The following is a 17770-nucleotide window of genomic DNA, read 5'->3' as shown; positions in this document are numbered from 1 at the left end:
GTAGGAGATGGAATTTCTAGAGTTCCCTTCCGAGGGAACTCGCACTGCGTCGTTGAAAACGACTCTTTGGGGAACGCTCCTTAGCGTGCGCCTCTGAATTATGAATGAAACTATTCCAATCTTGATTGGTGTTGCGTCATGACGTAACATGTGACGGCATAACCGGATGCATAAAAGTGACGCCGGTACACACACACATTAGCTTTCGCTCTTCAGCAAGCGTCTATGTTGAAATTGTTTGTCTTATTTGGTGTTGTTTGTCTGATTTAAAAATATTATGGCCACTGAACAGTTCAAGAAGCGTGCACCCCTGCCCTCGCTTCATTACGTGTAGGGACACGCACGCTTTATGTGTGAACTGTTTGGGAGCGCAGCACGCTACAGGCAGCTCTCGAGGGATCTGCCTGTGAAAGTTGTGAAGCACTACCCATGAGAGTGCTGCGCCCCGGTTGGCGTGCTTTGATGAGCACGGTCAGGCTCGCGTTCCCCACGGTTTTGGTCCCGCGTCTGTTGAGGCAGCGCGGCGATTGAAATCGCGGGGTTCGCGAGCGGATTTTGCAGATGAGAATGAGACTGCTGCGCACGCTCTCATTCTTCGCTTGAGGATCCCGAGCCTACTGTGAGTGGTGCAGAAGCCCGCGTCGCGCTTCTTCTGCCCATGATCAGGTCCCGTTGCTTGAGCTCACTGCTTCCGAGGAAGTGGATATGCTCAGCATCGATCGCGGATCGACCGTGAGCCAAGCACGCCAGTTTTTGGCCAAGCTTATGAGGAGCTGATTGAGGTTGTGACGCGTGCGCGTGGCCAGACTGAATATCAGCTGGCCACAAAATGAGCAGGGAACGCAAGTTGAAAGCAAATTAGACGCGGCGCTTCCTGCGGCACAGATCACAAACTCAGCGCCGGGTTTGCCGCTTTTCCCGATCTCCACAAAGATATCCAAAACGAGATCGTGGGGTAAACCGCATTCGTCCCGTATCTCCAGCCCAAGTGTTTGATTACAGACGATGTTTTGGGGGCACGGGATATGGGCTAAAACCCCGGCGCTGCCTAGTAAGCCCTGCAGAGATACATCTGCTTTAATAAGTAGGACTTACATGGCCGCACACAATCGGTGTTGGTTTCCCGCCGTCTCTGACGCTTCGGGCCACATCAATTTCCAGCGAACGCACACCGTGCCGTTCGTGTCAAAAATAAATAAATAAATAAATAAAATAAAAATAAATAAATAATAATAAAAAAAAAACAACAAGCATCAATTGTGGTCACAAGAACCGTATCGACTAAATCCTGCCGGTTTCCCGCTTCAGGAAGTCGGGAACAGTGCTCGAAAAACACCCGAGACCAGCCTCGAGAGGCTGGTTCCCTTAGTAGAAGCTTCGGAAAGAGGTCCTACCGAGGTGGTAGAACCTCGGAGGGCTGTCCCTCTCGCTGCAGAGCAACCGAGGTTGCTCTCGCAGCGGAGTCCTCAGGAAATCGGTGTCGGTTCCCGCCGTCTCTGACGCTTCGGGCCACATCAATTTCCAGCTAACGCACACCATGCCGCTCGTGTCAAAAAATAAAAACAAGCATCAATGGTGGTCACAGAAACCGTATCGACTAAATCCTGCCGGTCTTTCGCTTCAGGAAGTCGAGAACAGTGCTTGAAAAACACCCGAGACCAGCCTCGAGAGGCTGGTTCCCTTAGTAGAAGCTTCGGGAAAGAGGTCCTACCGAGGTGGTAGAACCTCGGAGGGCTGTCCTCCGCTGCAGAGCAACCGAGGTTGCTCTCGCAGCGGAGTCCTCAGGAAATCGGTGTCGGTTCCCGCCGTCTCTGACGCTTCGGGCCACATCAATTTCCATCGACTATTTAGTATCGACTAAATCCTGCCGGTATCTCGCTTCAGGAAGTCGAGAACAGTGCTCGAAAAACACCCGAGACCAGCCTCGAGAGGCTGGTTCCCTTAGTAGATTTTGTAGAGGCATGGAATCATCTTCCCAACATATCTGCATGGGTCCTGCATATAAAAAAATCAGGGTACAGACTGCAGTTCAGTGGTGGCTGAAAGCCAAGGGGTTTTCCCCCAAGGGGAATCCATTTCGTATAATCAGAGTAACGCGCAGATGCCTTCGTTCTCTGCTAATATGGAAGAAACCTTGGTTCCTGTCCCTAGGGCCAGTGTTGGGAGCGTCATGTCGCCGGAAAACCGTTTCGACAGACGCCTCCCTCACTGGCTGGGGCGCAGTCATGGACGGCCGCTTGCCAGGGGTCTGTGGCAGGACCATCATCATTCTTGGCACATAAACTGTCTAGAGATGTTGGCTGTGTTCAGGGCTCTGAGGAGCTTCCTTCCAGACATCTAAAGTTACCATGTCCTAGTACGCTCAGACAATACATCAGTGGTAGCTTATCTGAACCAACAAGGGGGACTCGGATCAGCCCTCTGTGCAGACTGGCGCATCAGATAATTCTTTGGTCCCAAGGGAAAATACTGTCTATCAGAGCAATGTATGTTCCGGGGGTTCAGAATCAGGGAGCAGACATCCTGTCGAGGCAGGGGCTGAGGCCCGGGGAATGGAGACTTCATCCAGAGGTGGTGAAGTCGATAGGGGACAAATTTGGACCATCGGAAGTGGATCTATCCGCGTCTCGAGGGACGTCCCACTGTCCACTTTGGTTCTTCCTATCACATCCAGCCCAACTGGGGTTGGATGCCATGGTACAGGCCTGGCCGTGGCCTCGCCTGTACGCATTTCCCCCGATCACTCTGCTCCCGGGAGTCCTGGAAAGGGTCCGCCAAGAGGGCATCAGTCTACTTCTGGTTGCCCCCATGTGGCCGGCCCGAGTATGGTTCTCAGACATAATTTCACTCCTGATAGCACCGCCATGGCAGATTCCTCTGAGGAGGGATCTGTTGTCTCAGGCAGGGGGCACAGTTTTCCACCCTTGTCCAGAGCTGTGGAAACTGTGGGTCTGGCCCCTGAGGGGGTTCAGTACCTAAATGCTGGTCTATCAGCGGGGGTGGTTGAAACCATACTTGGCTCTAGGGCTCCGTCTACTAGGAGATTATATGGCCTCAAGTGGAATGTGTTCTCCACTTGGTGTAGAGAACATGAATTAGATCCAGTTAACTGCCCGGTGGCTTCAGTTCTGGAGTTTCTTCAAAATCGTTTCTCTGTGGTCTCTCCCTTCCACACTTAAGGTGTACGTGGCTGCCATTTCGGCTTTCCATGCACCACTGAGTGATGGGCCTCTGGGGAGGCACCAGCTGGTCATTCGTTTTCTCCGTGGTACATGGAGGATGAGACCGACAACCAGGTCCAGGGTTCCTGCCTGGGACCTGGCGGTGGTTCTCGAAGGGTTATCCCTGGCCCCCTTCGGACCCCTTCAGTCGGCTTCACCCAAGGACCTGACGCTCAAGATGGCTTTTCTCTTAGCTATTACCTCTCTAAAGAGGGTGGGAGATCTTCAAGCCCTGGCAGTAACACCAGCTTGCTTGGAGTTTGACCCTGGCGGAGTTAAAGCCATTCTGCACCCGAGACCTGGCTATGTGCCTAAGGTGCCTTCTAACGCGGCACGGTCCACGGTCCTGCAGGCTTTTCATCCTCCACCTCATGTGTCGGCAGAAGAAGAGAGGCTCCATTTGCTCTGCCCTGTCAGAGCTTTGGGCATTTACCTCGAGAGGTCCTCTTCTTGGAGGAGGTCAGACCAACTGTTAGTGTGTTTTGGGTCACCTAAGAAGGGGCTCCTGCCTTGAAACAAACCATTAGTAATTGGATTGTTCAGGCTATTATCTCGCCTACAGGTGCGTAATTTGCCTTCACCTTTGGCCATAAGGGCTCATTCAACTAGAGGCATGGCATCCTCTAGGGCTCTCTTATCGGGAGTGCCCCTCCAGGAGATCTGTGAGGCAGCCGGTTGGGCTGCCCCGCACACTTTCATCAGGTTTTATAGTCTGCACCTCCCTAGTACGCCTGGCGACGTGTGCTCTCGCCCTAGTTGAGTGCCTGAGTTCAGTTTCACTCTAGGGCAGGCCTTTTTTCGGCGCGTGGCCTAGTGGGCATTCGTTCCCCAAAGAGTAGTTTTCAACGACGCAGTGCGAGTTCCCTCGGATGGGAACGTCTCGGGTTATGACTATAACCCTTGTTCCCTGAGAAGGGAATGAGACACTGCGTCGTCCTGCCACGCCCCTCAATGCCTGAGAGCGGCTTGCTTCATCGCTAGGCTAATGTGTGTGTGTACCGGCGTCACTTTTATGCATCCGGTTATGCCGTCACATGTTACGTCATGACGCAACACCAATCAAGATTGGAATAGTTTCATTCATAATTCAGAGGCGCACGCTAAGGAGCGTTCCCCAAAGAGTCGTTTTCAACGACGCAGTGTCTCGTTCCCTTCTCAGGGAACAAGGGTTATAGTCATAACCCCAGACATTTTGCATAAGTTAAAATGCGCATTGAAGTGATGGAAAGGGCTTATTTGCATGAACGATCACGTGGCATGACCATTTGTAAAGCACGATGGCAATGTGCTTGTCGAATGGTATAGGTGTGCAAGAGCTTGACATGACTGGCTCAACGAAACCCCTGACCATGGCACATAATTCTTCAAACGTAGCCATGGTTAGTCAAAAGTGCTTAACCCACAGATAGTTGTTAAAGTGGGTCCTCAAAATACACCAGAACTGTTTTGAGAGCGAGCTGTTTCGCATTTTCTTTAGTTGAATATTCAGAAATGTGCATTCAAAATACTAAACATTTTGATGGAAACCCAGCTACTGCATACTTACTGTCTTTTATAAGGGCACAAACTACAATCCCAAGAAGCATTGCGATTGAAGTAATCAAAATAAAAATGATAGAATAATTTAAAACTATTGATTTAAAGTTGTATAGAAGTATAGTAACAAAATATTTAAATTCTATTGTAAAATATTCAGATATTTGCAAATATACAAGTGGTCTGAGAGTAGGGAAACTGACACAATTATGTCATTTACGGTGCACCATGGGAGTGGCTGATCGCGTTCGAGCTTTTTCGATGCAGGATTATGGGTAGTGTAGTTTTTCATTACGAATTCCACTATTAAACACGATTTTTAAACAATGACTTTAACAAAACACAGACTGGTGGCTTCAGTGGTGGTATATACCATCGATTAACAACCTTGGTGCTCATGGTAGGTCTGTTTTTAAAGGTTTGTAAGTCATTGTTTAAAATCAATTCAAATGGGCTTCTGGAACCAGACTGTTGCACTCTATAGAGATAAGTCATATGCCAAAAGGGGTTATTTTCTGTGAAAATGTGTTACATTTTGGTCTTTTCTTCATACAAACCTACTGTATGGCTTTAGAAGACTTAGAATATAGCACATGTGTCATACGGACTACTTTTATAGTACTTGTATGGTGGTTTTTGAAGCTTGACCGCCTTATTCCTTATTCACTTTTATTGTAAGGGAAAGAGAAGTTTGAGAATTTTATTTTTGAAATATCTTCTTTTGAGTTCCACGTAAAAAATAAATAATATGGGTTTGGGTTCATACCTAAGCATTAAAAAAATTATTACAGAATTTTCTAATCTTTTACATAGGATTATGACACTGAGATTTGGAATGAGACTCTGGTTCCTTACCATAGGAGCCAATCATAGGGAGGAAGGATTTGATTGGTAATAATGATGGGGTGGTGACTTCCTGTTTATGAATGGCTGACACTGGCTAAGCTCTACTATCCCTCCTATGAAGATTAATCATCAGTGTGTAAAACATACTCCCACACACACACATAGTAACACACAAACACACCTACACACTTTAAAATAACAAGGTGGGGAGCTTATGACTTTGTAATGGAAATATGTTTCAGAGGTCTTGTGGCTCTACCAAATAAAAATATAAACTGAGCTCATAATTGTGCACAATAGACCTGCCTGAAAGAGTGTGTGTACAATGTACTTTGAGCTTAGTCTCACTTGTTAAATAAACTTTAACCAACAAGTTCTGTGAATGCATTCTGGGAAAAGAGGACTAAAGACTGTATATGCTCTAATGAACCAATGGCGAGTGAAAACAAGTTTTCAGCATGTGTGTACTATTCTAAAGTTCTGGTTTTGTCCAAGTGTGATTCTTCAGGAGAACTTTTCAGGACTGTGAGGCATTTGCCAACTAAAGTGAGAAGTCATCTAAAGTGACGTGCTTTGGATATGAACTCTGGCTCACTTTTGGATTTGGCACACTTAGGAATGTTTATTCTTTGCTCTGCACAGAGCGGTATAGACAAACATTAATGATAAGTAAACTGAAATCAGTGAATGAATGATACAATTTGGCTCTTGCAGTTTTATATCATTTAATTCCAAATGGGATCAATTGTGAATTGACAACTGAATCCCGATTCAGGAGTCAACTCAGTTGGCTCTTATCTATGGAGATACAGATCTGTCAGCTGCAGCTGAAGGCTCTACATGCTGCTTGTTTTGAATGTGCAGATCTGGGCATGTCCTCATCAGCCACTGCCAAACCTTAGTGTGTGCACACACTGACAAACATATATACAGTGACTCACACGTTAGGGTGGTACAGAGGGGAAAAGCAAGATGGTCTTGAAAGGATAATCCTTTAAGGTTTATATCGAAGAAGGAACATTTGGCCACAAGTGCTGTCGTAATGTTTAATGCATTAAGAACTCTGCATTTGTTATGATTTATGACTTCATAGGCCATTTATAAAACATACTAGATCATAACTTTAACACTTATTGGAGGCTAAATGATAATTGCTGATAATAAAGAATTGGTCTCTGGTCTGTTAAATGGCAAACCACCAAATTCACTTTTGAGGTTAGAAGTCACTGATCATTGCAAACTGTGTGGCAGAGGTGGCCACTTGAAATTATAGATGGTTGTAAGATTATAATTGTGGTTTTGGAAAGTTGAGTGAGTGGCAGTTGCATTTCTATACAGAGCTTAATAAAAAAAAACTAAAAATCTGTAAGATCCCACTGCTGTGACCAAAAATATGAACACCTAGAAAGGCTATCAAACCCTTGTTTGCTGGCAGGACATTTTTAAAGAAAAATGTCTGCAAGCGGTGAAGAAGGTTTTTTTCTGCTCTTTCCTACAGGATTTGTCTCAGCCTTGCTCCTCTCAGCAATGTCACAGTAATTAGGAATTGTTTTTTTTGTTTGTTTTTTTTGGTAGCCTGATTAACAAAGATGAAGAATCTGTGCAGAGAGCCTGCAGGGGGAACATATTCCCAGAGGACTGCCGCCTTTTTCTCTCTCTCACTCTCTCTTTTATAGGCTTGGCTGCCTCGTGTCCCTCTTTCTCTGCCTTTTTTTCTCGTCTTAGGCTCCTGCTCTGACTTTATTCCTCTCTTCCTCATCATCCATGCTAAGGGGCAGAAGGCACATTGATTTACAGGCCATTCTCTGAGGCCTTTTCCAAAAGCAGGCAGACTGTGCCAAAATACATTACTTCAGCACCACAGAGAGAAAAAAAGAGGAAAAACATACAACATGATGGGTTGATACAATGGGGGACATCTGGAGAGGTGGTAATGGTTGAGAGCTGCATTTTTAAACATACATTGTCCAACAGCAGGAACAGCAGCTGGACAATATCTTATTAAGACATGAAGTTAGTGAACACACACACACACACACACACACACACACACATGTTGTGTTTCCATGTTTTATGGGGACTTTCCATAGACATAATTGTTTTTATACTGTACAAACTTTATACTCTATCCCCTAAACCTAACCCTACCCCTAAACCTAACCCTCACAGAAAACCTTCTGCATTTTTACATTTTCAAAAAACATCATTTAGTATGATTTATAAGCTGTTCCCTTCCGAGGGAACTCGCACTGCGTCGTTGAAAACGACTCTTTGGGGAACGCTCCTTAGCGTGCGCCTCTGAATTATGAATGAAACTATTCCAATCTTGATTGGTGTTGCGTCATGACGTAACATGTGACGGCATAACCGGATGCATAAAAGTGACGCCGGTACACATACACATTAGCTTTCGCTCTTCAGCAAGCGCTCTATGTTGAAATTGTTTGTCTTATTTGGTGTTGTTTGTCTGATTTAAAAATATTATGGCCACCGAACAGTTCAAGAAGTGCGTGCACTCCTGCCCTCGTTTCATTACGGGTAGGGACACGCACGCTTTATGTGTGAACTGTTTGGGAGCACAGCACGCACAGGTAGCTCTCGAGGGATCTGCCTGTGAAAGTTGTGAAGCACTACCCATGAGAGTGCTGCGCTCCGGTTGGCGTGCTTCGATGAGCACGGTCAGGCTCGCGTTCCCCACGGTTTTGGTCCCGCGTCTGTTGAGGCAGCGCGGCGATTGAAATCGCGGGGTTCGCAGAGGGATTTTGCAGATGAGAATGAGACTGCTGCGGCACGTTCTCATTCTTCGTTTGAGGATCCCGAGCCTACTGTGAGTGGTGCAGAAGCCCGCGTCGCGGCTTCTTCTGCCCATGATCAGGTCCCCTTGCTTGAGCTCACTGCTTCCGAGGAAGTGGATATGCTCAGCATCGATGCGGACGACCGTGAGCCAAGCACGGCAGTTTTTGGCCAAGCTTATGAGGAGCTGATTGAGGTTGTGACGCGTGCCGTGGCCAGACTGAATATCAGCTGGCCACAAAATGAGCAGGGAACGCAAGTTGAAAGCAATTAGACGTGTGCAATTAGACGTGATCTGCGGCACAGATCACAAACTCAGCGCCGGGGTTTGCCGTTTTTTCCCCGATCTCCACAAAGATATCTAAAACGAGATCGTGGGGTAAACCGCATTCGTCCGGTATCTCAAGCCCCAGTGTTTGATTACAGATGATGTTTTGGGGGCACGGTATATGGGCTAAAACCCCGGCGCTGCCTAGTAAGCCCTGCAGAGATACATCTGCTTTAATAAGTAGGGCTTACATGGCCGCACACAATCGGTGTTGGTTTCCCGCCGTCTCTGACGCTTCGGGCCACATCAATTTCCAGCGAACGCACAGCGAACGTTCGTGTCAAAAAATAAATAAATAAATAAATAAAAAAACAACAAGCATCAATTGTGGTCACAAGAACCGTATCGACTAAATCCTGCCGGTTTCCCGCTTCAGGAAGTCGGGAACAGTGCTCGAAAAACACCCGAGACCAGCCTCGAGAGGCTGGTTCCCTTAGTAGATTTTGTAGAGGCATGGAATCATCTTCCCAACATATCTGCATGGGTCCTGCATATAATAAAATCAGGGTACAAACTGCAGTTCGGGCACCGCCCCCCCCAAATTCTCTGGGGTGGTGCAGACTACAGTGGTTCCGGAGCAGGCTCAGGTGATGGAACAAGAAGTGCAATCTCTGCTGCTGAAGGAGGCCATAGAATGTGTTCCTCATTCAGACAGGGAGTCCGGTCTTTACAGCCAGTACTTTATAGTTCCAAAAAAAAAAAAGGATGGGGGGTTGAGGCCGATTTTAGATCTCAGAGTTTTGAACCGGCCTTTGAGGAGGTTCAGGTTCAAAATGCTTACCATTCCTGTCATCGTGAGTCAGATCAGATCCGAGGACTGGTTTGTCACGATAGATCTAAAAGACGCCTATTTTCATGTACCCATCCTTCCATGTCACAGGAGGTTCCTGAGGTTCGCTTTCGGGGGCGAAGCTTACCAATATCGGGTTCTTCCGTTCGGCCTAGCACTCTCTCCCCGCACATTCACCAAATGTATGGATGCAGCTCCTGCTCCTCTGAGACTTCAGGGCATCCGCGATACTGAATTTTATCGATGACTGGCTCATTCTGGCCCAGTCTCGAGAAATGGCGGTTCGGCATCGAGATGTCGTCCTTGGCCATATTCGAAGTTTGGGGTTGAGACTCAACACAAAAGAGTGTGTTACAACCATCCCAGTGCACAACGTTTCTGGGTGTTGTGTGGGACTCGGTTACGATGCAGGCACGCATGTCTCCTGCACGTATCGAGTCCGTTCTGGCGATGGTGTCCGGGTTAAAACTAGGCCAGGCCATCACTGTAAAGCAGTTTCAAAGACTGCTGGGCCTCATGGCAGCGGCATCCAACTTGATACCTTTGGGCCTTCTACACATGAGGCCCCTCCAGTGGTGGCTGAAAGCCAAGGTGTTTTCCCCCAAGGGGAATCCATTTCGTATAATCAGAGTAACGCGCAGATGCCTTCGTTCTCTGCTAATATGGAAGAAACCTTGGTTCCTGTCCCTAGGGCCAGTCTTGGGAGCGTCATGTCGCCGGAAAACCGTTTCGACAGACGCCTCCCTCACTGGCTGGGGCGCGGTCATGGACGGCCGCTTTGCCAGGGGTCTGTGGCAGGACCATCATCATTCTTGGCACATAAACTGTCTAGAGATGTTGGCTGTGTTCAGGGCTCTGAGGAGCTTCCTTCCAGACATCAAAGGTTACCATGTCCTAGTACGTTCGGACAATACATCAGTGGTAGCTTATCTGAACCGACAAGGAGGACTCAGATCGCGCCCTCTGTGCAGACTGGCGCATCAGATAATTCTTTGGTCCCAAGGGAAAATACTGTCTATCAGAGCATGTATATTCCGGGGTTCAGAATCAGGGAGCAGACATCCTGTCGAGGCAGGGGCTGAGGCCCGGGGAATGGAGACTTCATCCAGAGGTGGTGAAGTTGATATGGGACAAATTTGGACCATCAGAAGTGGATCTATTCGCGTCTCGAGAGACGTCCCACTGTCCACTTTGGTTCTCCCTCTCACATCCAGCCCCACTGGGGTTGGACGCCATGGTACAGGCTTGGCCGAGGCTTCGCCTGTACGCATTTCCCCGATCGCTCTGCTCCCGGGAGTCCTGGAAAGGGTCCGCCAAGAGGGCATCAGTCTACTTCTGGTTGCCCCCATGTGGCCAGCCCGAGTATGGTTCTCAGACATAATTTCACTCCTGATAGCTCCGCCATGGCAGATTCCTCTGAGGAGGGATCTGTTGTCTCAGGCGGGGGCACAGTCTTCCACCCTCGTCCAGAGCTGTGGAAACTGTGGGTCTGGCCCCTGAGGGGGTTCAGTACCTAAATGCTGGTCTATCAGCGGGGGTGGCTGAAACCATACTTAGCTCTAGGGCTCCGTCTACTAGGAGATTATATGGCCTCAAGTGGAATGTGTTCTCCACTTGGTGTAGAGAACATGAATTAGATCCAGTTAACTGCCCGGTGGCTTCAGTTCTGGAGTTTCTTCAAGATCGTTTCTCTGCGGGTCTCTCCCCTTCCACACTTAAGGTGTACGTGGCTGCCATTTCGGCGTTCCATGCACCACTGAGTGATGGGCCTCTGGGGAGGCACCAGCTGGTCATTCGTTTTCTCCGTGGTACATGGAGGATGAGACCGACAACCAGGTCCAGGGTTCCTGCCTGGGACCTGGCGGTGGTTCTCGAAGGGTTATCCCTGGCCCCCTTCGAACCCCTTCAGTCGGCTTCGCCCAAGGACCTGACGTTCAAGATGGCTTTTCTCTTAGCTATTACCTCTCTAAAGAGGGTGGGTGATCTTCAAGCCCTGGCAGTGACGCCAGCTTGCTTGGAGTTTGCCCCTGGCGGAGTTAAAGCCATTTTACACCCGAGACCTGGCTATGTGCCTAAGGTGCCGTCTAACACGGCACGGTCTACGGTCCTGCAGGCTTTTTATCCTCCACCTCATGTGTCGGCAGAAGAAGAGAGGCTCCATTTGCTCTGCCCTGTCAGAGCTTTGAGTGTTTACCTCGAGAGGTCCTCTTCTTGGAGGAGGTCGGACCAACTGTTAGTGTGTTTTGGGTCACCTAAGAAGGGGCTCCCAGCCTCGAAACAAACCATTAGTAATTGGATTGTTCAGGCTATTATCTCGGCCTACAAGGTGCGCAATTTGCCTTCACCTTTGGCCGTGAGGGCTCATTCAACTAGAGGCATGGCGTCCTCTAGGGCTCTCTTATCGGGAGTACCCCTCCAGGAGATCTGTGAGGCAGCCGGTTGGGCTACCCCGCACACTTTCATCAGGTTTTACAGTCTGCACCTCCCTAGTACGCCTGGCGCACGTGTGCTCTCGTCCTAGCTGAGTGCCTGAGTTCAGTTTCACCCTAGGGCAGGCCTTTTTTTCGGTGCGTGGCCTAGTGGGCATTCGTTCCCCAAAGAGTCGTTTTCAACGACGCAGTGCGAGTTCCCTCGGAAGGGAACGTCTCGGGTTATGACTATGATTTTCAGCATCATTACTGCAGTCTTCAGTGTCACATGATCCTTCAGAAATCATCATATTACAAATCATATTTATATCATACGGCATACAATTTAAATACCTACTTTAGCAGAAACAACATTTAAATGTAACTAAAATTTGCTTATTAGGAGTCATATTTCAAATGTCAATACTCTGAATCCTGGCTGGCAAGTCTGGAAACAGTCCCACTAGTAAAATATGTACATGTTTATATAAAATAGCATGTCAACTAATGAAAACTAAATGACTTAATCGTCCGAAATTGTATCCATGTCTGGATCAAGTCTCTCTTCAAAATACAAACGTTCATCGGAGTCCCGCTCTTCTTCTGAGGAAAATGTTAACTCTTCATCACTATCCAGGAGTTTCCTCGCGTGTGTATAGTTACAAACGCGCAGAAAAATGAACGAAGTTCTGTTGTTTTTAAAGCACATTCGGGGGCCTGTACATTTGCATTGATTGTCTCAGCACATTAGCGTATGAATGACGCGCTCTGCTGGTGGGTGTGATCACATTAGAGATAATGAGCTGTGCCACAAGAAAATGTACATCGATTTGTTTCATACAGATTGCATTGCAGGAGAATATTTGTTTTACATTTGAATTGTTTTATTTAAAAGTAGACATTTTAAGCTTTCTTTAGACATATGTTTCATGTTTGTGTGATAAGTATTCGCAGAGTTTCAGTTCATTTTTGTGACGTGTTTCAGATATATGCTCGCGAACCGAGAGACTGCTGACAGCTCACCCTTTTTATTTTATTTATTTTACAAAAGCACAAGGTTTTGTTGTTATTGTGAGTGTACACAAATAAAAGTAGGGGAACCCTGCTACTGGAGAGCCACTGTCCTGCAGAGCTTAACTCCAACCCTAATCAAACAAACCTGAGGAAACTAATCATGGTCTTGATTACTTAAAAAATGTAAGGGCAGGTGTGTTTGATTAGGGTTGGAGCTAAACTCTGCAGGACAGTGGCCCTCCAGGAGCAGGGTTCCCCACCCCTGCTTTATAATCTCTAATGATGTCTTACACTTATCTGTATGCCCCAAAATGACGGAGAGTTTTATGTTGTTTCCACTGTAATGACGAAAAAATCCAGCAGGACGCGCCGGCGCGTCCGTCAACCCCAGAGGGTTAACCCAATGTGACCACCCAGTACCACCTTAGCAACTGGGCCAACTGGTTAGAAGGACTGACTGGAGTCAATCAGCATGCCCTGTATACGAACTTGCAACTCCATTTGTGGTAGTCAGCGTCTTTACTTGCTGAGCTGCCGAGGCCCCTTTCACTGTCCATTGTGCTTCACTGTCCATTGTGTGGCCAGAAAGAACATAAAGGCAGCAAAAAGATTATCCATAATCGTGATATGATAGGTGTGGGTATGAAACGGATTTATACATTTATATACATTTAATATTTATATAATTGAAGTTTTATTAATAATTTTATGCTGCCTTTTGGAGCTTCAAAGTTCTTGCAACCATTCACTTCCACTGTACGGACCTACACAGATGAAATATTCTTCTAAAAATCTTTGTTTGTGTTCAGCAGAAGAATGTAAGTCATACACAACTGGGATGCATGAGGGTGAGTAAATGATGAGAGAATTTTCATTTTTGGGTGAACTATCCCTTTAACTTGTATTGAACAAATAATATACCTTTAAAGTTTAGGGTAAAATGTATCAAATGTATATCAGTATTACCTACAGAATTTGTAGTTTTTGGATCAGGGGAACCTGTAAAGTTCATTAGATGGATTTAAACCATAGCAGTGCAGCCACTGAAAATCACTGCAGAAAAGACTGGACTGTATAAAGGAAAATGTATATTTTAGGTGCTGTAACTGGTCAGCATTTCTTTGCATTTACTACAAATGGTCCAGCGGTGTGACAATGTGTAGACATCCACAACAGAGTTTTGTTGTAATAAATTGCTGAAGTTATTATAAAGTTCAAGTATGTTACAAAATAGTATTGTTTTTGTATTATATGTATTTAGTGCCGCTATGCTAAAACAGAGAGAGAGAGAGAGAGAGAGAGAGAGAGAGAGAGAGAGAGAGAGAGAGAGGGTGAGAGAGATGCAAAAAAGTAAAGAGAGATGCTTACAAAGACTGAAGGGCATGGAGATTCTTGAGGGCTGCACCGGGAACAGTCTTCAACTGATTATTCTGAAGCATCCTGAAAAATAAAAATAAATATATATATATATATATATATATATATATATATATATATATATATATATATATATATATATATATATATGTATGTGTGTGTTTAAAACTACACCATTAAACACTGTACACTTCTGTAAAACACACATTTGTATACATTCACATATACTCATATACACTCTATGGTCTCTACAATAATTCTCCACAAACTCACAAACCCAAATAACCATAATATAAGCTTTAATATAAGAATTTGTGTGTGTGTGTGTGTGTGTGTGTGTGTGTGTGTGTGTGTGTGTGTTCTTAGCTAATCACAGTGCATATCTTGCTTCCTTTACGCTATCAGCTCTCTCAGGCGTCACTCAAATGGCATAGGCCATGAGGACAACCTTTCCCTGTGCCAGGCTACAGCACACACAACTACACACACCTCTAAAAAAACAATACAGTCAAATACAAACCAGCCAAGCGGCATTCACATACACATAGCCACAGTCAACCAAAACTGCCCCAAATCATCTCCAATATCTACAGTTTGAAAACACCTGGTCTCTGGTACAAAATCAGTTTCCCCAAATCATTCCCGACATCACAGACAACATCACAGCTGGATGAGCCTGTAAGAGCACCGTTGGGCTCTAAAGCAGCCCTGAACGAGGACAGGAAGAGGAAAAATTGTGTAAATGCTTTATGTAAAACATGGCTGAGGGGACCAGGTAACTGATAAACCACATTTGAATTGGCTCTCAAACTCCTGATGGACAAAACTTGAGTTAAAGCAAATAAAGAGAGAAAGACATTATTTAATTAAATGTTTTACATTAAAGGGGCTGCAAGCGATTATAGCCATTATCACTGCCCACTCACCAATAGTATTTCGGCAATGCTGGGATGCCAGATTTGAACAAGTTTGCCAATAAACAACACTGCAGCCATGGAAGCCAGCAAATGAACTGAATCAGAGATTACAGATTACATCCAACCTAAAAAGCCTCGCCATCTGTCTAAAAACCACCATGACCAGAGGTGTATTAAAAAAAGGATAAATATTGGAGATGCCTTTGGAAGATGGAGACAGCATAAAACCCAAAAATCCTTTAAAACAATGATGAGTTGGCTAATTTGCATTTCTGGCAGCCCGCATGAACTTCGAGTCTGGGGCGGGACAGACAACTCTCCAATATTTAGAATTTGGATGCTGTACCCATTTCAAACGCTTGTTGTCAATCATACATATAGCACCTTTAAGTCTATAACTTGATTTATTGATAAGGATGTCCATACAGATATTCCATACAGCTAAAGAGCAAGGGTAATGATGAAAAAATGCTGGAACCAAAATCCATTCTACGTCATTTATTTTGTGTGCCACTGATGTGCCTATGTTCTACAATACTTTACTTTATGTCTACTTCGATGAAGTAGAGCAGGTAGTTCAGCACTTGTTGCATAAAGCAACAAAGTCCAATCAAGATGAATGAGAAGCGAGTGCGTAAAAGATCGTCCTACATCAGTGCAATAAAACATTATTGTATCGCAACCCTGATATTCATATAATATTGTATCGTCAAGTCCCTGCTGACTGTGACCCTAGAAAGAGAGGGAGAGAGAATGCATCATGATGAAAGGTACTCAATCATACACAGAAACACTTGCTGATCCAGTACCAGTCAAATTCCTTGAAAGTTATACAACACCACTAAAACAATTCGACAAAACACACAGCAGGATCTAGTGCTCTCTCACTGCATTGTACAACCCTCCTCACTGGGTGAATGAGTAAGCTTGAATCAAATAGAGGTAGGTGTGTGTGCGCGCGTGCACTCGTGAGACTTGTTAGCGTTAGGTTTAGGGTTAGAGTTAGGGAAAAGAAAAATCATTAGGGCAGTACAAAAAACAATTACACGAATGGAAATACCTCGTAATGACAGGAGTACTAACGAGTGGGTTTGGAATACTTACAAGACTTTAAGCTGATGGAGGCCAGACAGAGCCTCAGGGTGGATGAAAGCAAGGTCATTACCAGCCAACCGTCTACAAAAAGAAAGAGAAATACAAATTCAGTAAGATTTTGCAAAACAACTCCAGATATTCAGATGGAAAGGTGGGAAAGAATGTCAAAGGGAGTGAAAATGTAGCTAGGAGTAGAAAGGAACACAAAATAATGTTATGAAATGGATGGTTCTGACACAATTTTTCAGGTTGAATGAGCCACTTTTGAAGCATTTGTAAAATGCAGATAAATGCACGCACATTACAGTTAGGATGATGAACTAAATTTATTGGCGGAAGATAAAACTCGTAACACTAAAACATCCGCAAATTTACATCAAACTCACCTAAATCTTCCGCGGGGCTATTTTCTCAATTCCTGTATAGGTCAGATGGAACCTGGGTCAGAAATACACTTTTCCATTCTAGGGAAATATCTGATTTCCAGGTGCATTTTTTAACTTTACATGGAATTTTTTTTCTATTCTAAGCTTATAAAATGACAGTGTCATCCTTTTATGCTATAATTTAAGCAGTTAATTCAATTTGAAAAATGTCATGTTTCAATAATTACAAAATTGCATGATCTGTACATTGTATATGTGCTTTGGTACAGAAAAGAAGAAGTCTCAATCACATATTTCCAAATATTTTGGTTATAAATTAACATAACCTACAAAACTAATGCATCGACATGGAGGAGACAGCATTTCTCCAGATTTGGAATGAGGAGCTTAAAGGGATATTTCACCCAAAAATGAAAATTCTATCATCATTTACTCACCCTCACGCTATCCCAGATGTGTATGACTTTCATTCTTCAGAACACAAATGCTGATTTTTAGAAGAATATCTCAGCTCTGTAGTGATCTGACTTTGTAGCTCAGAAAAACCAAAAAAAGAAACATAAATGTAATTCATATGACTCCAGTTGTTAAAGGGGCATTCAGTAGTTCTCTAGCTAGGATTTGCATTCCTCTTCTTCATGTACTTTAAATACCATTGTGACAGTGGTGTTAAACGTTGTACTGCCATCTATCGATGTGGATCAGCATGATTGCCTCCCGCCAGCTTTAGACATATCATTTGCATCTGGAAAATTACATTATTTGAGGTAGTATCTAAAGTTCTTTATTACTACTATAATATAACTGCTTTGCCTAAAAACAAATGTCCGAAATCAAGTAAATATGCTTCTACAGTTAAGGATAGATTAATATCGTCCATCATATCAATAATCTTTGAAGACTATGTACGTTTCACATTATTTCTTAAGACAGTTATTACCTTATTAGCGAACTGTTTGGTGTGAAATAAACCTGAATTATCTAGCAATACAGAAGATTAGAATTGTATTTTGATTATCAAATTTAGCTTGTCCATGAATACTGTATTTGAAGAACTAA

The 17770-nt window shown here is 44.9% G+C and overlaps 1 protein-coding gene across 2 annotated transcripts in view; it reads right to left on the bottom strand.

The window, feature by feature from the left end:
* lgr4 (leucine-rich repeat containing G protein-coupled receptor 4) overlaps positions 1 to 17770 on the bottom strand; it is a 184843-nt gene that overhangs the window by 57758 nt on the left and 109315 nt on the right. For both annotated transcript variants that reach the window (XM_052146356.1, XM_052146346.1), the window contains exons 4-5: positions 16335 to 16406; positions 14305 to 14376 (exon numbers count right to left, since the gene is read on the bottom strand). In XM_052146356.1, coding sequence (XP_052002316.1) covers positions 14305 to 14376; positions 16335 to 16406 — 144 coding nt within the window. The remainder of the gene's footprint in view (positions 1 to 14304; positions 14377 to 16334; positions 16407 to 17770) is intronic.

Source organism: Xyrauchen texanus, chromosome 2 (assembly GCF_025860055.1).
Source record: "Xyrauchen texanus isolate HMW12.3.18 chromosome 2, RBS_HiC_50CHRs, whole genome shotgun sequence".
Taxonomy (NCBI): Eukaryota; Metazoa; Chordata; class Actinopteri; order Cypriniformes; family Catostomidae; genus Xyrauchen; species Xyrauchen texanus.
This window is presented reverse-complemented; position numbering and strand designations above follow the sequence as displayed.